Here is a 21,819-nt window from a genome sequence, read left to right as displayed (position 1 = left end):
TGGAAGAGCAGCAAGAGCTTTTGGTGCCGGCACCTTTGGTGTGGGAGGAATCCCTGGACGTTCGGAATTGCTGAGCTGGCTCCGGCTCAGCAGCCCAGGCAGATAGTATTGGACTTTGGGAGAGTACAGAAAGAGACAGCCCCAGCGTTTGTGGGGCAGTGAATGCGGTTGCCTGGATACTGGAAGAGCAGCAAGAGCTTTTGGTGCCGGCACCTTTGGTGTGGGAGGAATCCCTGGACGTTCGGAATTGCTGAGCTGGCTCCGGCTCAGCAGCCCAGGCAGATAGTATTGGACTTTGGGAGAGTACAGAAAGAGACAGCCCCAGCGTTTGTGGGGCAGTGAATGCGGTTGCCTGGATACTGGAAGAGCAGCAAGAGCTTTTGGTGCCGGCACCTTTGGTGTGGGAGGAATCCCTGGACGTTCGGAATTGCTGAGCTGGCTCCGGCTCAGCAGCCCAGGCAGATAGTATTGGACTTTGGGAGAGTACAGAAAGAGACAGCCCCAGCGTTTGTGGGGCAGTGAATGCGGTTGCCTGGATACTGGAAGAGCAGCAAGAGCTTTTGGTGCCGGCACCTTTGGTGTGGGAGGAATCCCTGGACGTTCGGAATTGCTGAGCTGGCTCCGGCTCAGCAGCCCAGGCAGATAGTATTGGACTTTGGGAGAGTACAGAAAGAGACAGCCCCAGCGTTTGTGGGGCAGTGAATGCGGTTGCCTGGATACTGGAAGAGCAGCAAGAGCTTTTGGTGCCGGCACCTTTGGTGTGGGAGGAATCCCTGGACGTTCGGAATTGCTGAGCTGGCTCCGGCTCAGCAGCCCAGGCAGATAGTATTGGACTTTGGGAGAGTACAGAAAGAGACAGCCCCAGCGTTTGTGGGGCAGTGAATGCGGTTGCCTGGATACTGGAAGAGCAGCAAGAGCTTTTGGTGCCGGCACCTTTGGTGTGGGAGGAATCCCTGGACGTTCGGAATTGCTGAGCTGGCTCCGGCTCAGCAGCCCAGGCAGATAGTATTGGACTTTGGGAGAGTACAGAAAGAGACAGCCCCAGCGTTTGTGGGGCAGTGAATGCGGTTGCCTGGATACTGGAAGAGCAGCAAGAGCTTTTGGTGCCGGCACCTTTGGTGTGGGAGGAATCCCTGGACGTTCGGAATTGCTGAGCTGGCTCCGGCTCAGCAGCCCAGGCAGATAGTATTGGACTTTGGGAGAGTACAGAAAGAGACAGCCCCAGCGTTTGTGGGGCAGTGAATGCGGTTGCCTGGATACTGGAAGAGCAGCAAGAGCTTTTGGTGCCGGCACCTTTGGTGTGGGAGGAATCCCTGGACGTTCGGAATTGCTGAGCTGGCTCCGGCTCAGCAGCCCAGGCAGATAGTATTGGACTTTGGGAGAGTACAGAAAGAGACAGCCCCAGCGTTTGTGGGGCAGTGAATGCGGTTGCCTGGATACTGGAAGAGCAGCAAGAGCTTTTGGTGCCGGCACCTTTGGTGTGGGAGGAATCCCTGGACGTTCGGAATTGCTGAGCTGGCTCCGGCTCAGCAGCCCAGGCAGATAGTATTGGACTTTGGGAGAGTACAGAAAGAGACAGCCCCAGCGTTTGTGGGGCAGTGAATGCGGTTGCCTGGATACTGGAAGAGCAGCAAGAGCTTTTGGTGCCGGCACCTTTGGTGTGGGAGGAATCCCTGGACGTTCGGAATTGCTGAGCTGGCTCCGGCTCAGCAGCCCAGGCAGATAGTATTGGACTTTGGGAGAGTACAGAAAGAGACAGCCCCAGCGTTTGTGGGGCAGTGAATGCGGTTGCCTGGATACTGGAAGAGCAGCAAGAGCTTTTGGTGCCGGCACCTTTGGTGTGGGAGGAATCCCTGGACGTTCGGAATTGCTGAGCTGGCTCCGGCTCAGCAGCCCAGGCAGATAGTATTGGACTTTGGGAGAGTACAGAAAGAGACAGCCCCAGCGTTTGTGGGGCAGTGAATGCGGTTGCCTGGATACTGGAAGAGCAGCAAGAGCTTTTGGTGCCGGCACCTTTGGTGTGGGAGGAATCCCTGGACGTTCGGAATTGCTGAGCTGGCTCCGGCTCAGCAGCCCAGGCAGATAGTATTGGACTTTGGGAGAGTACAGAAAGAGACAGCCCCAGCGTTTGTGGGGCAGTGAATGCGGTTGCCTGGATACTGGAAGAGCAGCAAGAGCTTTTGGTGCCGGCACCTTTGGTGTGGGAGGAATCCCTGGACGTTCGGAATTGCTGAGCTGGCTCCGGCTCAGCAGCCCAGGCAGATAGTATTGGACTTTGGGAGAGTACAGAAAGAGACAGCCCCAGCGTTTGTGGGGCAGTGAATGCGGTTGCCTGGATACTGGAAGAGCAGCAAGAGCTTTTGGTGCCGGCACCTTTGGTGTGGGAGGAATCCCTGGACGTTCGCTATTGCTAGTTGGCTCTGGAACAGCAGCCCAGGCAGATAGTATTGGACTTTGGGAGAGTACAGAAAGAGACAGCCCCAGCGTTTGTGGGGCAGTGAATGCGGTTGCCTGGATACTGGAAGAGCAGCAAGAGCTTTTGGTTTTGGCACCTTTGGTGTGGGAGGAATCCCTGGACGTTCGGAATTGCTGAGCTGGCTCCGGCTCAGCAGCCCAGGCAGATAGTATTGGACTTTGGGAGAGTACAGAAAGAGACAGCCCCAGCGTTTGTGGGGCAGTGAATGCGGTTGCCTGGATACTGGAAGAGCAGCAAGAGCTTTTGGTGCCGGCACCTTTGGTGTGGGAGGAATCCCTGGACGTTCGGAATTGCTGAGCTGGCTCCGGCTCAGCAGCCCAGGCAGATAGTATTGGACTTTGGGAGAGTACAGAAAGAGACAGCCCCAGCGTTTGTGGGGCAGTGAATGCGGTTGCCTGGATACTGGAAGAGCAGCAAGAGCTTTTGGTGCCGGCACCTTTGGTGTGGGAGGAATCCCTGGACGTTCGGAATTGCTGAGCTGGCTCCGGCTCAGCAGCCCAGGCAGATAGTATTGGACTTTGGGAGAGTACAGAAAGAGACAGCCCCAGCGTTTGTGGGGCAGTGAATGCGGTTGCCTGGATACTGGAAGAGCAGCAAGAGCTTTTGGTGCCGGCACCTTTGGTGTGGGAGGAATCCCTGGACGTTCGGAATTGCTGAGCTGGCTCTGGCTCAGCAGCCCAGGCAGATAGTATTGGACTTTGGGAGAGTACAGAAAGAGACAGCCCCAGCGTTTGTGGGGCAGTGAATGCGGTTGCCTGGATACTGGAAGAGCAGCAAGAGCTTTTGGTGCCGGCACCTTTGGTGTGGGAGGAATCCCTGGACGTTCGGAATTGCTGAGCTGGCTCCGGCTCAGCAGCCCAGGCAGATAGTATTGGACTTTGGGAGAGTACAGAAAGAGACAGCCCCAGCGTTTGTGGGGCAGTGAATGCGGTTGCCTGGATACTGGAAGAGCAGCAAGAGCTTTTGGTGCCGGCACCTTTGGTGTGGGAGGAATCCCTGGACGTTCGGAATTGCTGAGCTGGCTCCGGCTCAGCAGCCCAGGCAGATAGTATTGGACTTTGGGAGAGTACAGAAAGAGACAGCCCCAGCGTTTGTGGGGCAGTGAATGCGGTTGCCTGGATACTGGAAGAGCAGCAAGAGCTTTTGGTGCCGGCACCTTTGGTGTGGGAGGAATCCCTGGACGTTCGGAATTGCTGAGCTGGCTCCGGCTCAGCAGCCCAGGCAGATAGTATTGGACTTTGGGAGAGTACAGAAAGAGACAGCCCCAGCGTTTGTGGGGCAGTGAATGCGGTTGCCTGGATACTGGAAGAGCAGCAAGAGCTTTTGGTGCCGGCACCTTTGGTGTGGGAGGAATCCCTGGACGTTCGGAATTGCTGAGCTGGCTCCGGCTCAGCAGCCCAGGCAGATAGTATTGGACTTTGGGAGAGTACAGAAAGAGACAGCCCCAGCGTTTGTGGGGCAGTGAATGCGGTTGCCTGGATACTGGAAGAGCAGCAAGAGCTTTTGGTGCCGGCACCTTTGGTGTGGGAGGAATCCCTGGACGTTCGGAATTGCTGAGCTGGCTCCGGCTCAGCAGCCCAGGCAGATAGTATTGGACTTTGGGAGAGTACAGAAAGAGACAGCCCCAGCGTTTGTGGGGCAGTGAATGCGGTTGCCTGGATACTGGAAGAGCAGCAAGAGCTTTTGGTGCCGGCACCTTTGGTGTGGGAGGAATCCCTGGACGTTCGGAATTGCTGAGCTGGCTCCGGCTCAGCAGCCCAGGCAGATAGTATTGGACTTTGGGAGAGTACAGAAAGAGACAGCCCCAGCGTTTGTGGGGCAGTGAATGCGGTTGCCTGGATACTGGAAGAGCAGCAAGAGCTTTTGGTGCCGGCACCTTTGGTGTGGGAGGAATCCCTGGACGTTCGGAATTGCTGAGCTGGCTCCGGCTCAGCAGCCCAGGCAGATAGTATTGGACTTTGGGAGAGTACAGAAAGAGACAGCCCCAGCGTTTGTGGGGCAGTGAATGCGGTTGCCTGGATACTGGCAGAGCAGCAAGAGCTTTTGGTTTTGGCACCTTTGGTGTGGGAGGAATCCCTGGTGTAAATGACCGATGGAAAAATGTGGTTTTTGTCTCGACATTGCCGCCGTAGCGCCATCCAGCGTCGCGCTTCGAAAAGACCACCTTCTCCACAGCTTTAAGAAAAACAACCTCGCGCGTCTGCGCACAGACTAAAGGCGCGAAAAGAGCCGAGGCGGGGACAAAAAGGCGCGAAAAGCGCAGAGGCGGGGACGGCACATCCGTGGCGAGCTGCACGTACGCATTTGTGATCCGCGGATGCGTGAGCCCCTATATAAGGAGCACACGTGCCCCTCGGGCGGGGCGGCAGCGGCGGCGCGTGAGAGACCACTCCTTCTGTTCCTGCACCCTCAAGCCTCCCCCCCCGCCCCCCGCTTCGGTCCCCGACGACGCCCGAGGCCACCGGAGACCCAGCAGAAGATCGTCAGGACTCGAGGTGGTGGCGATAAACTCCTTTTCCTTCTCTTTCTTTCTCTTTCTCTCTCCCCTATTCTTTTCCCCTCCTCCCTTGCCCTCCCTCCTCCCTCCGTTCTCTTCTCCCCTCGAATAAAAGTCAAAGGTTGTATGACATTTGACCGATTCCAGCGTCTTAATCTCGTCCTTGGGATCGTATCGAAACCTCCCCCGACATTGGATCGGGACATTTAATTGGCGTCACGGACAGGATCGCTTGAGATGAGAGTGTCATACAACCTTATGGTGTGCTGAGCGATTGTGTGTGAACGAGACGTACGAATAAGTACGAAGCGAGTGCGGAGTTCCGATCCGCGGTTCTGCTCTCCCACGAGGGAAGCAGCCGGAGACGAACGAAGCGTAAGGAAGGAGTGGGTGTTGAGACCTTTGCACTGAAGCGCGCGCACTACTTTGTGATTTGAGCTCCTGAGGGAGGATAGGGGAAACCTGAATTTTATGTTGTGACTCCCTCAGGATGATATCCCCTTTGTAGGCTCTCCTCTGTCTCATACTAGTTTATGGTCTGGCCTCCTGGGGGAGTATAGGGGAAGCTTGTTACGGTGTGACCCCCTCAGGACGATATCCCCTTTGTAGGCTTGTCTTTGTCTCGTAATAGTGTGCGGATTGGCCTCCTGGGAGCGTATAGGGGAAATCTGGTCTTTTTAAGGTTTGACCCTCCCGGGACGAATTCCCCTTTGTAGGACATGGCCGCCCAAAAGGCAGGCGATTTTTGTGAAGAGACAGAGAGATTATATGAGTTTTTAGAAACGTACCGCTCTCGCCCCTCACCCCCAGGACAAGATTGGGCTCGGGACCACTGGTTCCAACTGCAAAGTGTTATGGACCGAATAGCGGTAGGCAGCCGTAGGACCTTTTCAAATGAATCTCCTGGGAATAGATGTTTTAAAAGGGAAACAGTGGCGGGACACCCAAGGGAACTCATGGTCCTTCGGTGTTCCCCAGGTCAGAAGATTAGCCAGGAGCCCTAGTGCAGAAATGCGCCTCTTGCAAGCAGCGCCTCCCCTTCCTCCTTCCCGGCTGACCAATGTGAAACCTTACCCGTTACCCTTGGGAGCAAGGGAAGGCATCACCCCTGTACTAGAGGACCTTAAACGGCAAGGGGTCGTAATTCCCATACAATCCCCCTTTAACTCTCCTGTGTGGCCTGTTAGAAAACCCAATGGTAAATGGAGATTAACTGTAGATTACCGGCGCCTCAATAGCAATACCGGCCCTTTAACAGCTGCCGTGCCAAATATTGCTGAATTAATTGCAACCATTCAGGAGCAAGCCCATCCAGTGATGGCTACCACTGATGTCAAAGACATGTTTTTTATGGTCCCGCTGCAGCCTGGGGACCAGGAGCGCTTTGCCTTCACGTGGGAGGGACAGCAATATACATTCACTCAACTGCCCCAAGGATACAAACACTCCCCTACGCTGGCCCACCATGCACTGGCACAAGAACTTGAAATTATCCCTATACAAGCAGGAGTCAAAATTTATCAATATATAGATGATGTGCTTATAGGTGGAACCCAGGTAGAGGACGTTGGAAAAACACAACGTGATATTGTCACCCACCTGGAACAGATGGGATTGACAATCCCACCCGAAAAGGTCCAAACTCCCTCCAGTGAGGTAAAATTTCTAGGAATCTGGTGGAGGGGGGGAATGGCCTGTATTCCTCCAGATACCCTATCCTTGTTAGACTCCCTCAAAATGCCCGAATCCAAAAAAGACTTGCAACATGCTCTAGGGCTACTTGTATTTTGGAGAAAACATATTCCTGACTTTTCGATTATTGCTAGGCCACTATACGACCTACTAAGGAAAAAGGCTCAGTGGGAGTGGACCCCAATCCACGAGGAAGCCTTGCAGTTACTAATTTTTGAGGCAAACACCCATCAAGCCCTAGGGCCAATTCACCCCACCGATCCGGTTCAGTTCGAATGAGGATTTGCCCGTACTGGGCTCTCCATCCACCTGTGGCAAAAGGGACCCGAAGGGCCCACCTGGCCCATCGGATTCTATTCACGCAGCTTCAAGGATGCTGAAAAGCGATACACTACTTGGGAGAAGGGGTTGTTTGTAGTTAGCCTAGCTTTACGAGAGGCCAAACGAACTATTCGGAAACAGCCGATAGTCCTTCGGGGCCCGTTTAAGGTGACTAAGGCAGTCTTGGCAGGGACCCCACCCCCTGACGGGGTGGCTCAGCGAGCGTCCGTAAGGAAATGGTATGCTCAGATAGAACACTATTGTGAGGTCTTTTCTGTTACCGAAGGGGCTGCTAAAATGCTAACTATACAAGACGAGGCAGACTTAAATAAAGAAAACCCTCTACTGCCCCCCGTGGTCAAAGTAGCTCCCCCATTTTCAGAGCAGGTCCTAAACGCATGGTTCACTGACGCTTCCTCGAAGCGAGAAGGGAAGGTTTGGAGATACCGGGCTGTAGCCCTTCAAGTAACAACTAAGGAGAAAATAATTACGGAGGGAGAAGGCAGTGCACAGGTAGGGAAGCTGGTCGCAGTGTGGAGCGTTTTTCAACGCGAAAGCCAGACCACCTCCCCTGTGCACATTTATACAGACTCCTACGCCGTCTTCAAGGGCTGCATGGAGTGGCTCCCATTTTGGGAGCAGAATGGCTGGGAAGTCAACAGACTACCAATCTGGCAGAAAGAGAAGTGGCAGGATATTCTCGAAATTGCAAAACGGGGGACATTTGCGGTGGCGTGGGTAGCTTCCCACCAACAAACCGATAGCCCAGCGGGCCGGTGGAATGCAGAGGCGGACGAGTTGGCCCGACTAGCCCTGCTACAGAGCACCCAAGTACAGGAAAATTGGGAACACCTACTAGAGTGGCTACATGTAAAGCGGAGGCACTCGGGGATCAATGATTTGTACTGGGAAGCACAAGCTCGGGGATGGCCAGTCACTAGAGAGGAGTGCAAGACTTGCATATCCTCCTGTGAACAATGCCATGTCCGTTTGGACAGACATCCCCTGGAAAACGAGCCCCTGCACCTCAGGGAAGGGAAGGGTTTGTGGGAGGCCTGGCAGATCGACTATATCGGGCCCTTCCAAAAATCCGCAGGGAAACGATACATATTGGTGGGGGTTGAGATAGTCTCCGGACTCGTACAAGCCCGGGCTTGTGCAAAAGCAACTGGGGAAAATACTGTAAAGGCCCTCAAAGAATGGTTTGGGACCTTCCCTAAACCACGGACCATCCAGTCAGACAACGGCACGCACTTCACCGCCAAAATAGTCCAGGAATGGGCAGCTCGGGAAGGGATTTCGTGGGTGTTCCACGCTCCGTATTACCCGCAGGCAAACGGCATTGTGGAACGGACCAATGGGCTGCTTAAGCGCTTTTTAAAACCCCACCAACCGGGATGGGCCGAGCGGGTGGGGGAGGCCGGTGACCAATGTCAATAATCGCTGGGGTACAAACGGGTGCCCGAAAATTGCGGCATTTTGCCCGCAAGCCCCAACCATGGTACCTGTTTCTCGAAACCCCAACTTCCCCAGTGCATCATTTTTCTCTCCTGGCCAGCCGGTCCTGGTTGAGCTTCCCACCATGGGAGCTGTGCCTCTTGTATTAGATACCCCCCTAAACAAACATACATGGAGAGCGAAAGATACCCGTGGGAGAACCCACAAAATCCACACCAAATGGATTATTCCCTCCTTCTAACCCAAGGAGCGAGTTTTGTTCCTGTTTCTGTTTTTAAGGGCGGCGACGTGATCACGATGCACCTGCTACTTTGGATCATTTTAACTCAGGGACACTTCCATGAGAGTGATGAACGACCACTCCCTCTACCTTCCCCTCCTCCATACAACCCCTTCGAGAACAATGAGTTTGTGCTATTAGCAAAAGCCGTGAGTCAAACTTTCAATCTGAGCCACTGTTGGGTTTGCGGCGGACCCCTAGGGCTATCAAGTTGGCCGTGGACATCCGCACCTCTCACCCCAGACCAAATTGTAAGCAAATATAGCGAAGCCGCAGACGATCCATGGGATGACAGTGGCACCTGGCCAATTCAGTTTCCAACGAAGGGGCAATATTGTTTGAATCGCACCCAGAAAGGAGGGGTCGAAGTGGGAGAAAGCAAATGTCAGTGGACTCTCACACGTAAGCCCCTCGACAAGGAAAAGGACCTGTGGGTGTGGCTTAATGAAACAGGGCATAACCAGGGGTTTAAGGGATATTGGTCAAGCAAAAATGAAACCTTGATTCTCCGACATTACAAACAAACTTGTAAATGGAGGGGTACTTATGGGGCTTGGTATTGTACCGGCCGAATAAGGGATGGGGCAACCACCTTTTTCAGCCCTCTGGGTGACAAAGGCACAACTTATTTTCAGTTTCCACCGGGGAAAGATGGGCCATTTGCTAAGGGAAATAAAGCCAAAAAGGGGCATTATTGGATTTGTGGGAACACAGCATATAAGTCCTTACCCGCGGGGTGGTCGGGAGTTTGTTATATAGGGATTATAAGGCCCCTCTTTTTTCTCCTGCCAGAAACTGGTGGACCCCAACTAGGCATAAAAGTGTATGATAACCTCGGGGATAGAAGGATTGCCCGTAAGACGCGATCTACCAAGACAAATTTAGGTGGGACACAAATATGGGGAAATGACGAATGGCCCCCTGAGTGAATAATTGAACACTATGGGCCAGCAACCTGGAATCCTAACGAGCCCATTGCAGGGGCAAGAGAACCAATTTATAATCTAAATCGAATAATTAGACTACAAGCAGCCCTAGAAATTATCACCAACAAAACTGCTGATGCCATAGACCTATTAACTCGACAATCGCAACAAATGCGCACGGCAGTCCTTCAACACCGTATGGTTTTAGATTATTTATTGGCTGAGGAGGGAGGGGTGTGTGGAAAATTAAATATCTCTAACTGCTGCTTAGAAATTGATGATGTGGGAGAAGTAGTTCTCCAGTTGACCCAAGATATCAGGAAAATAGCCCATGTCCCTGTTCAAACCTGGAGTGGTTGGAACAGCGACTTGTGGTCCTGGTTACCAGGGGCACCCTGGCTGAAACAATTAATATTGTATCTATTATGTGCAACTGCCACCTTACTGTTCCTACCCTGCATAATTCCCTGTTTTATTCAATTAATTCGACATGTTGTGTCAAATATGCAATTTGTTCCCAGCCCTCCACCTGATGGTGCAACAAAAATCCGTACCATCTCTCAGCCACAACCTACCTCCGTACCAATCATTTAAACCCATTCCCAATTCCTCCTGAAGGAAGAAATTGCATATTGCCAGTTACTGTTAACCCCATTCCTAATGTTTGTCCTCCAAAGTTGAAGAATTGTTAAAGTTGTTCGAGAACGAGTTTGCATTGAGCAGTACCCCAGTTCTTCTGTGTTAAGATGTTCCTTCACCTAAAACAATGCTGTTCCCTTCTTCCTTCCCACAATTTTCCTCCACCCTTATCCCCAACTCCCTCAACTCCCGTTTTCTTACTTTCCCCCTTCTTTCCTCTCTCTTTCTTTCTCTTCCTCCTATGCTACCAAGCTGCAATGTCGAGCCACGGGGTGGTGTAAAGGACCGATAGAAAAATGTGGTTTTTGTCTCGACATTGCCGCCGTAGCGCCATCCAGCGTCGCGCTTCGAAAAGACCACCTTCTCCACAGCTTTAAGAAAAACAACCTCGCGCGCCTGCGCACAGACTAAAGGCGCGAAAAGAGCCGAGGCGGGGACAAAAAGGCGCGAAAAGCGCAGAGGCGGGGACGGCACATCCGTGGCGAGCTGCACGTACGCATTTGTGATCCGCGGATGCGTGAGCCCCTATATAAGGAGCACACGTGCCCCTCGGGCGGGGCGGCAGCGGCGGCGCGTGAGAGACCACTCCTTCTGTTCCTGCACCCTCAAGCCTCCCCCCCCGCCCCCCGCTTCGGTCCCCGACGACGCCCGAGGCCACCGGAGACCCAGCAGAAGATCGTCAGGACTCGAGGTGGTGGCGATAAACTCCTTTTCCTTCTCTTTCTTTCTCTTTCTCTCTCCCCTATTCTTTTCCCCTCCTCCCTTGCCCTCCCTCCTCCCTCCGTTCTCTTCTCCCCTCGAATAAAAGTCAAAGGTTGTGTGACATTTGACCGATTCCAGCGTCTTAATCTCGTCCTTGGGATCGTATCGAAACCTCCCCTGACATTGGATTGGGACACCTGGACGTTCGGAATTGCTGAGCTGGCTCCGGCTCAGCAGCCCAGGCAGATAGTATTGGACTTTGGGAGAGTACAGAAAGAGACAGCCCCAGCGTTTGTGGGGCAGTGAATGCAGTTGCCTGCATACTGGAAGAGCAGCAAGAGCTTTTGGTGCCGGCACCTTTGGTGTGGGAGGAATCCGTGAACGTTCGCTATTGCTCAGCTGGCTCCAGATCAGCACCGAGGCAGATAGTATTGGACTTTGGGAGAGTACAGAAAGAGACAGCCCCAGCGTTTGTGGGGCTGTGAATGCGGTTGCCTGGGTACTGGAAGAGCAGCAAGAGCTTTTGGACCCGGCACATTTGGTGTGGCAGGAATACCTGGACGTCCGCTATTGCTAAACGGCTCTGGGCCAGCGGCCCAGGCAGAGAGTATTGGACTTTGGGCGAATACAGAAAGAGACAGCCCCAGCGTTTGTGGGGCAGCTCATGCGGTTGCCTGGATACTGGAAGAGCAGCAATAGCTTTTGTTTTTGGCACCTTTGGTGTGGGAGGAATCCCTGGACGTTCTGTATTGCTAATCGGCTCTGGGCCAGCGGCACAGGCAGATAGGATTGGACTTTGGGAGAGTACAGAAAGAGACAGCGCCAGCGTTTGTGGGGCTGTGAATGCAGTTGCCTGGGTACTGGAAGAGCAGCAAGAGCTTTTGGTCCCATCACCTTTGGTGTGGGAGGAATCCCTGGACGTTCGCTATTGCTGAGCTCTGGCCGGCTCAGCAGCCCAGGCAGATAGTATTGGACTTTGGGAGAGTACAGAAAGAGACAGCCCCAGCGTTTGTGGGGCAGGGAATGCGGTTGCCTGGATACTGGAAGAGCAGCAAGAGCTTTTGGTCCCGGCGCCTTTAGTGTGGGAGGAATCCCTGGACGTTCTGAATTGGTGAGCTGGCTCCGGCTCAGCAGCCCAGGCAGAGAGTATTGGACTTTGGGAGAGTACAGAAAGAGACAGCCCCAGCGTTTCTGGGCAGTGAGTGCGGTTGCCTGAATACTGGAAGAGCAGCAAGTGGTTATGGTTTTGACACCTTTGGTGTGGGAGGAATCCCTCGACGTTCGCTATTGCTAGTTGGCTCTGGAACAGCGGCCCAGGCAGATAGTTATGGACTTTGGGAGACTATAGAAAGAGACAAGCCCAGCGTTGTGGGGCAGTGAATGCGGTTGCCTGGATACTGGAAGAGCAGCAAGAGCTTTTGGTCGTGGCACCGTTGGGGTGGGAGGAATCCCTGGACGTTCGGTATTGGTGAGCTGGCTCTGGCTTAGCAGCCCAGGCAGATAGTATTGGACTTTGGGAGAGTGCTGAAAGAGACAGCCCCAGCATTTGTGGGGCAGTGAATGCAGTTGCCTGCATACTGGAAGAGCAGCCAGAGCTTTTGGTTTTGGCACCTTTGGTGTGGGAGGAATCCCTGGACGGTCGGAATTGGTGAGCTGGCTGCGGCTCAGCAGCGCAGGCAGATGTTATTGGACTTTGGGAGAATAGACAAAGAGACAGCGCCAGCGTTTGTACGGCAGTGAATGCAGTTGCCTGGATGGTGGAAGAGCCGCAAGAGCTTTTGGTCCCGAAACCTTTGGTGTGGGAGAAATCCCTGGTCATTCGCTATTGCTAGTCGGTTCTGGACCAGTGGCCCAGGCAGATAGTATTGGACTTTGGGAGAGTACAGAAAGAGACAGCCCCAGCGTTTGTGGGGCAGTGAATGCGGTTGCCTGGATACTGGAAGAGCAGCAAGAGCTTTTGGTTTTGGCACCTTTGGTGTGGGAGGAATCCCTGGACGTTCGCTATTGCTAATCGGCTCTGGGCCAGCGGCACAGGCAGATAGGATTGGAGTTTGGGAGAGTACAGAAAGAGACAGCCCCAGCGTTTGTGGGGCTGTGAATGCAGTTGCCTGGACACTGGCAGAGCAGCAAGAGCTTTTGGTCCCGAAACCTTTGGTGTGGGAGGAATCCCTGGACTTTCACTATTTATGAGCTGACACTGGCTCAGCAGCGCAGTCAGATAGTATTGGACTTTGGGAGAGTACAGAAAGAGACAGCCCCAGCATTTGTATGGCAGTGAATGCGGTTGCCTGCATACTGGAAGAGCAGCAAGAGCTTTTGGTCGCGGCACCTTTAGGGTGGGAGGAATCCCTGGACGTTCGCTATTGCTAGTCGGCTCCAGACCAGCGGCCCAGGCAGATATTATTGGACTTTGGGAGAGTACAGAAAGAGACAGCCCCAGCGTTTATGCGGCAGTGAATGCGGTTGCCTGGATACTGGAAGAGCAGCAAGAGCTTTTGGTCCCGGCACCTTTGGTGTGGGAGGAATCCCTGGACGTTCTGAATTGCTGAGCTGGCTCCGGCTCAGCAGCCCAGGCAGATAGTATTGGACTTTGGGAGAGTGCAGAAAGAGACAGCCCCAGTGTTTGTGGGGCAGTGAAAGCAGTTGCCTTGGTACTGGAAGAGCAGCAAGAGCTTTTGGTCCCAGCACCTTTGGTGTGGGAGGAATCCCTGGACGTCCGCTATTGCTAAACGGCTCTGGGCCACCGCCCGAGGCAGATAGTATTGGACTTTGGGAGAGTACAGAAAGAGACAGCCCCAGCATTTGTGGGGCAGTGAATGCGGTTGCCTGGATACTGGAAGAGCAGCAAGAGCTTTTGGTGCAGGCACCTTTGGTGTGCAGGAATCCTGGGTCGTTCTGAATTGCTGAGCTGGCTCTGGATCAGCAGCCCAGGCAGATAGGATTGGACTTTGGGAGAGTAGAGAAAGAGACAGCCCCAGCGTTTGTGGGGCAGTGAATGCAGTTGCCTGGATACTGGAAGAGCAGCAAGAGCTTTTGGTTTTGGCACCTTTGGTGTGGGAGGAATCACTGGATGTTCGGAATTGCTAATCGGCTCTGGGCCAGCGGCACACGCAGATAATATTTGACTTTGGGAGAGTGCAGAAAGAGACAGCCGCAGCGTTTGTGGGGCAGTGAATGCGGTTGCCTGGATACTGGAAGAGCAACAAGAGCTTTTGGTATTGGCACCTTTGGTGTGGGAGGAATCCCTGGACCTTCGGAATTGGTGAGCTCTGGCCGGCTCAGCGGACCAGGCAGATAGTAGTGGATTTGGGAGACTATAGAAAGAGAAAGCCCCAGTGTTTGTGGGGCAGTGAATGCGGTTGCCTGGATACTGGAAGAGCAGCAAGAGCTTTTGGTCGCGGCACCTTTAGGGTGGGAGGAATCGCTGGTCGTTCAGAATTCGTAAGCTGGCTCCTGCTCTGCAGAGCAGGCAGATATTATTGGACTTTGGAAGAGTACAGAAAGAGACAGCCCCATCGTTTTTGGGCAGTGAGTGCGGTTGCCTGAATACTGGAAGAGCAGCAAGAGGTTATGGTTGTGGCACCTTTGGTGTGGGAGGAATCTCTGAACTTTCTCTATTGCTAGTTGGCTCCGGAACAGCGGCCCAGGCAGATAGTATTGGACTTTGGGAGAGTACAGAAAGAGATAGCCCCAGCGTTTGTGGGGTTGTGAATGCAGTTACCGGGATACGGGAAGAGCAGCAAGAGCTTTTGGTTTTGGCACCTTTGGTGTGGGAGGAATCCCTGGACGTTCGCTATTGATGAGCTGGCTCAAGCTCAGCTGCCCAGGCATTTAGTATAGGACTGCCGGAGAGTACAGAAAGAGACAGCCGCAGCGTTTGTGGGGCAGGGAATGCGGTTGCCTGGGTACTGGATGAGCAGGAAGAGCTTTTCGTCCCGGCACCTTTAGTGTGGGAGGAATGCCTGGACGTTCGGAATTGGTGAGCTGGCTCCGGCTCAGCAGCTCAGGCAGATAGTATTGGACTTTGGGATAGTACAGAAAGAGACAGCCCCAGAGTTTTTGGGCAGTGAGTGCGGTTGCCTGGATACTGGAAGAGCAGCAAGAGGTTATGGTTGTGGCACCTTTGGTGTGGGAGGAATCCCTGGACGTTCGCTATTGCTAGTTGGCTCTGGGCCAGCGGCCCAGGCATTTAGTATTGGACTTTGGGAGAGTACAGAAAGACACAGCCCCAGCGTTTGTGGGGCAGAAAATGCGGTTCCCTGAATACTGGAGGAGCAGCTAGAGGTTTTGGTCCCGGCACCTTTGGTGTGGGAGGAATCCCCGGACGTTCGCTATTGATGAGCTGGGGCCAGCTCAGCGGCCCAGGCAGATTATATTGGACTTAGGGATACTATAGATAGAGATAGCCCCAGCGTTTGTGGGGCAGTGAATGCGGTTGCCTGGATACTGGAAGAGCAGCAAGAGCTTTTGGTCCCGGCACCTTTGGTGTGGGAGGAATCCCTGGACGTTCGGAATTGGTGATCAGGCTTCCGGCTCAGCAGCGCAGGCAGATAGTATTGGACTTTGGGATAGTACAGAAAGAGAGAGCCCCAGCGTTTGTGGGGCATTGAGTGCGGTTGCCTGAATACTGGAAGAGCAGCAAGAGCTTTTGGTTTTGGCACCTTTGGTGTGGGAGGAATCCCTGGACGTTCGCTATTGCTGGTCGGCGCCTGACCAGCAGCCCAGGCAGATAGCATTGGACTTTGGGAGAGTACAGAAAGACACAGCCCCAGCGTTTGTGGGGCCGTGAATGCGGTTGCCTGAATACTGGAGGAGCAGCAAGAGGTTTTGGTCCCGGCACCTTTAATGTGGGAGGAATCCCTGGACGTTCGGTATTGGTGAGCTGGCTCTGGCTCAGCAGTGCAGTCAGATATATAGGACTTAAGAAGAGTATAGAAAGAGAGAGCCCCAGCGTTTGTGGGGCAGTGAATGCGTTTGCCTGGATACTGGAAGAGCAGCAAGAGCTTTTGGTCCCGGCACCTTTGGTGTGGGAGGAATCCCTGGTCTTTTGGAATTGGTGAGCTGGCTCCGGCTCAGCAGCGCAGGCGGATAGTATTGGACTTTGGGAGAGTAGAGAAAGAGACAGCCCCAGCGTTTGTGGGGCAGTGAATGCGGTTGCCTGGATACTGGAAGAGCAGCAAGAGCTTTTGGTTTTGGCACCTTTGGTGTTGGCAGAATCCCTGGACGTTCGCTATTGCTAGTCGGCTCCGGCTCAGCAGCCCAGGCAGATAGTATTGGACTTTGGGAGAGTACAGAAAGAGACAGCCCCTTAGTTTGTGGGGCTGTGAATGCAGTTACCGGGATACTGGAAGAGCAGCAAGAGCTTTTGGTTTTGGCACCTTTGGTGTGGGAGGAATCCCTGGGCATTCGCTATTGATGAGCTGGGGCCGGCTCAACGGCCCAGGCAGATAGTGTTGGACTTTGGGAGAGTACAGAAAGAGACAGCCCCAGCGTTTGTGGGGCAGTGAATGCGGTTGCCTTTGTATACTTGAAGAGCAGCAAGAGCTTTTGGTCCCGACCCATTTGGTGTTTGAGGAATCACTGAACGTTCGCTATTGAAGAGCTGGCTCCGGCTCAGCTGATAAGGCAGATAGTATTGGACTTTGGGAGAGTACAGAAAGAGACATGTTTTGGACATCCGTTTATTCTCCTGATATTATTTGTACTCCTACCAGGACATAATATGTTCCCTCAGATTTTTGAAAAGGACCAACATAATCCACTTGCCAAGTTTCCCAAATGTTTTTCCCTTATCTAAGGTGTATGGGGGGTTCTTTTAAGGGTTGTCTGTCTAAACGGCTGCAGCATTGGCCACAGGCTGAAATGCAGGTTGGACAGTTCTCTCGAGTGACTGGCTAACCTTTAACTTGAGCTTCCCCGTAAAGATCTTTGGTTCCAGTGTGTCCCCTTTTTAGGTGCAGCCATTCTAAAAGTCGTTCCCAATCTTCTGTCACTGGTTCATTCTGCAAAGGGGCAAGTCGGGCTAACTCGTCAACTCTGCTATTCCATCGACTGGTTGGGGTGTCATCAGTTTGGTGAGAGGCTACCCACGCTACAGCAAAGTCTCCTTGTCTAGCAATAGCCAAAATGTCCTGTCACTTTTCCTTTTGCCACACGGGTATTCTGTTGACTTCCCACCCATTTTGTTCCCAAAATGGGAGCCACTCTGTGCATCCTTTAAAAACAGCAAAAGAGTCAGTGTAGATGTAGACCGGAGAAGTAGATTGAGCTTCATTTTGAAAAACACTCCACACAGCCACCAGTTCTCCTACTTGTGCACTGCCTTCTCCTTCAGTAATTATTTTTTGGTCAGTTTTTATTTGTAGAGCAACAGCACGATATTTCCAAATTTTGCCCTCTCGCTTAGCAGAGGCATCAGTAAACCAGGCATTTTGTAATTGTTCTGAAAATGGGGGGGCTACTTGCACAACTGCAGGAAGCTCATTCTCCTCTTCGTTTGGAACTATTTCTTCTTGGATGACTAGATTTTTAGCAGCACCTTCAGATACTTTAAAGATGTCACAATAATGTTCTATTTGTGCATACCATTTCCGCACTGAAGCTCTTTGTGCCACCCCGTCAGGGGGAGGTGTCCCGGCTAAAACAGCTTTAATGACCTTGAAAGGACCTCTAAGCACTATGGTTTGTTGACGAATGGTGCGCTCTGCCTCTTGCAAGGCTAAGCTGACCACAAATAGTCCCTTTTCCCATACAGTATATCGCTTTTCTGCATCCTTAAAACTGCGGGAATAAAATCCAATGGGTCGACTGAGTCCTTCGGGGCCTTTTTGCCAGAAGTGTATCGATAAACCTGACTGGGCAAATCCCCATTCAATCTGAACTGGGTCAGTAGGATGGATTGGGCCAAGAGCCTGGTAATTAGCTGCCTCAAATACCAAAAGGAGTCCAGTCCCATGACACACCTTTTCACAATAAATCATACAAGGGCCTAGCAATAATAGAAAAGTTTGGAATGTGTTTTCTCCAAAATACAAGTATTCCTAGCACATGCTGCAATTCCTTCTTTGACTCGGACATTTTTATCTGATCCAGTGTGGAGAGGGTATCCTGAGGAATACATGTCATTCCTCCTTTCCACCAAATCCCTAGAAATTTAACTTCATTTGAAGGAGTCTGAATTTTCTCAGGTGGGATCTTTAACCCTAGGCTTTCTAAATGAGTGATAATGTTATCCTGTGTTGTCTGAACTTTTTCTGTTTGACTCCCTGCAATTAGCACATCATCAATGTACTGATAAACTTTAACCCCTTCCTCTGATGGGATTAGTTCTAATTCTCGTGCTAAAGCATGGTGGGTTAATGTGGGGGAATGTTTATATCCTTGAGGGAGCCCTGTAAAAGTCAACTGTTGCCCCTCTCAGGTGAAAGCAAAACGATCTTGGTCCTGTGGTTGCAGAGGGACCATAAAGAACCTATCTTTAACATCAGTAGTTGCCATAATAGGATGTGCTTGTTCCTGAATAGTGGCTATGAGTTCGGCAAAGTTTGGTACAGCAGCTGTTAACGGGCCTGTGTTTGCATTGAGCTTTTGGTAATCGACTGTTAGTCTCCACTTCCCATTTGGTTTTCAGACTGGCCATACAGGAGAATTAAAGGGAGAGTGAGTAGAAACCACAACCCCCTGTTCCTTTAATTCCTCCAGTACTGGGGAAATCCCCTCCCGTGCCCCTAGAGGCAAGGGATAGGGTTTAACATTTGTTAATCTTGAAGGGGGAAGTAAAGGTGCAGCTAGTAAGAGACGTATATTTATCCGTGGCACACCAAAAGACCAGCTTCCCCCTTTATTGTCTGTCCACACTTTACCCATCAGGACATCAAGCCCTAAAAGATTAAGTGGGAGCGGCCCCACAATCATTTCCACTGGAGTGGTTGTCTCCTCCCCTGGTAGCTGTAAATTGACCGTAGCCAGTGCCTGTGCTTGAACATTACCGAACGCATCTGCCACAAGCAAACGTCACTTAGACAATGATATACCTCCGCGCGCTGCATCTTCTGTCTTGATGGCTGAAATCTGAGCACCAGTATCCACTAAAAATGTAACGGGTACTCGTCTAAATCCTACAAGGCAGGTGATTTATTAATCACCTCTATGACCTATAGTGAGCTGTCTAATATACACCCACCCTTCGCCCCCCGCTCACTACAAAGGGGCGAAGGAATTAGTTTCCCGTCAACCTTTGGGGGGCAGTTGAGTCAGTCAATTTGATTAGGGGTGGGGGTGCACTAGGAACCGGACTCTCAAACATTTTTACTTTGGCTGCTGGCTTTTCGGGCCACTCTAAAACTAATTTTTCAAGCCTATCAGTTGGTAACCCGTCCATAAGATCTCGAGGAACACCTTTCTGACACCCTACGGTCCATAAGCTAACACACTTGTTTGAGATGTTTCTTTCACCAAAAAGTTTAACGAAGGACACCCTTTTTTCATTTTCAAGATGTGAGGGAGGCTTTATTTCAGTACGTCTTAAACCCTCCAGGTCTGATTTTGGGGACAGGGTACTAATTGGGCCATATTTTTGCCCGTAATTGATTAACTCCTGAGCAACCTTTCCCCAAGTCCATACTTTAAAATTTTGGTTCCTGCGATCAGAAGTCGCCAGTCCAGCTAGTGCAGTTGAGAGCTTTTCGCCCTGGGACATTGCGTTAATTGTACTTTGTAATTGTATGCCCAGAGGTTTTAAAGATTCATGGAGGCCCCTTATCAGGGGGGTCATTCGTTCAGGGTCCACCGGCATCATCGTTGGGGACTCCTGTTTGAGCTTAAGCTCACGATCATACATCATTTGCAAACATGCCGCTTTCTGTATATTTTCTACCAATTGATCAATTGATCCTGTGATAGCAAGAGGGTCTCCTCGTTCCAAGGGATTGAGGCCTCCAGCCCAGTAAGCTGCCCTTTGGGTTACGGACCAGGGAGCGCGGTGATCACCGGTAGTTAAAAACGCTCCGGGCCCCCAATATCCTTCAGCTTCTTTTTCACTTAGTAATATCTGGTCCCCACCTGACAACGACACCCTCCATACATATTCTGTGTCTGATTCCTTAGGGGTACGGCCAAACTCCCTTTTTAATTTAGCTAATTCTGTAGTGGTATACGGCACTTCTTTTGTAGTAATTTGAGGGGAGTCGTCTTGGTCATTGTCATACGTGAATTCAGTTTTAACCAAAGGTCGAAGAGAGTAAGGAGGCATCTCTAATTTGTCTAATCTTAATTTCACCTCTTCTAACTCCTCGCAAGGATATACAATTTTCTTTTTGGGGGGCAAATGGCTGTCACCACTCTTGCCCATGAGGAGTTGCTCTTTAAGAGCAGATTGCAGATAGTCTGCCTGGGCTCTCTCCTGCTCTAATTGCTCTTTGAAGTTTTCAACTTGTCCTTGCAAAGATTGGACAAGGGCTTGTAAGCACTGTATGGTCTGAGACTCGGCACTACGCTGCTGGTCTCTTGCTTCCACAGCTACAACAAAACTGGCACCCAAAACGGCGCATATAATTGATTTTCCTTTTCCAGCCCGAAGTTTAGCATCCTTTTGCAGGGCGCTGATTCAGTCGGTAATACTCTGCAGATTATACCAATTATCTCGTGCCCAATCAATACCTTGTACTGAAGGGCGTGCATTATGTTTTTCCAAAAAGTTATACAGCACCTCCCTGTCCACAGGGATAGTGTTATCATCACCCATTTTCTACAACAGCACACTTAAAGCAGGTTTAGTATTCAACAAGTGAGGGTGGTCGTCTCAGGGAGGTAACACGTAAGTTTCAATTTTCACAAAAGTTTCACCCCCTACTTCCCTGAGAGGTAGCACGTAAGTCAATCAAGTTTAATATTCAAAGCAAGTTCAACATTCAAAAAGGTGAGGGTGGTCATCCCACGGAGGCAGCACGTAAGAGTTAATTTTCACAAAGGTTTGACCCTCTACTTCCCCGAGAGGTACACACGTAAGTCAAGTAAGTTTGAAGGTAAGACAGACAAGAGAAGCGGCACTTTCACAACAAGGGATCCTGTCCATGACGCCAATAAAATATTAAGTCCCGGTCTGATTGTCAAGCTCGGGGAAGGTTTGTAATGATCCCAAGGGTGAAATTAAGACACAAACGAGGTCATATGCCGCCAATCAGACGTTTTATTGGGTAATTATAAAAGAGTAAAGTGATAGGAAAGGCAGGAAATATTAGGAGGAAATGAAGCAAGAATTCAGAGAGATAAGCAAAGGATAGTCACCACCATGGATCCAGCGGCGTCCCGTTGGTCCTGTCTTCAGTTTTTCGGTGGTGGATGGCCACACTCAGGTTTCATTGTGCCGTCTTTTATCTGGTGTTGGACAGGGAGTTTGCCCTCTCGTTTCCGATTGGTTACCTAGGGCAACATCACGTACCCAACACATGCACATCTAATATATTGCTGGTGGGGCAAGCGGCCTGACCCGGATACCACTATTCTTGGTGGTACCTGATAAGCCAAGGAATGGCCTGCTGCTTCAGCAAGTTTGCAAAAGTTTCCTTGCCAGACAGTGCTACCTGATAAGCCAAAGAATGGCCTGCTGCTTCAGCAAGTTTGCAAAAGTTTCCTTGCCAGATGGTGGTACTTGATAAGCCAAAGAGTGGTCTGCCCTCGGGTCTTGTCAGGCAAAAGAGTGGTATACTGTCCGGTCATATCAGATAAACACACACAAGCAAGCTTTGAGACACTTGTCCTTAACACTACAGTCTCTTACACCACCCCATGGCTCAAAGATTGCTGTCTTGACTCGCAGATCTCTGCCTTC

At 51.6% G+C, this 21,819-nt stretch overlaps 1 protein-coding gene across 1 annotated transcript; it reads right to left on the bottom strand.

The window, feature by feature from the left end:
- Positions 1-19,209: 19,209 nt before the first annotated feature.
- Positions 19,210-20,733, bottom strand: LOC148051669 (uncharacterized). The gene is given in 1 exon segment (XM_087735457.1): positions 19,210-20,733. A coding segment is annotated over 1 exon segment (1,524 nt).
- Between the last annotated feature and the right edge of the window lie 1,086 nt (positions 20,734-21,819).

This window comes from Nipponia nippon, unplaced genomic scaffold (assembly GCF_047370975.1).
Source record: "Nipponia nippon isolate SJK-2023a ecotype South Korea unplaced genomic scaffold, ASM4737097v1 scaffold_58, whole genome shotgun sequence".
NCBI lineage: Eukaryota > Metazoa > Chordata > Aves > Pelecaniformes > Threskiornithidae > Nipponia > Nipponia nippon.
The sequence above is the reverse complement of the archived record's forward strand: the minus strand, read 5'-3'. Positions and strand labels throughout refer to the sequence as shown.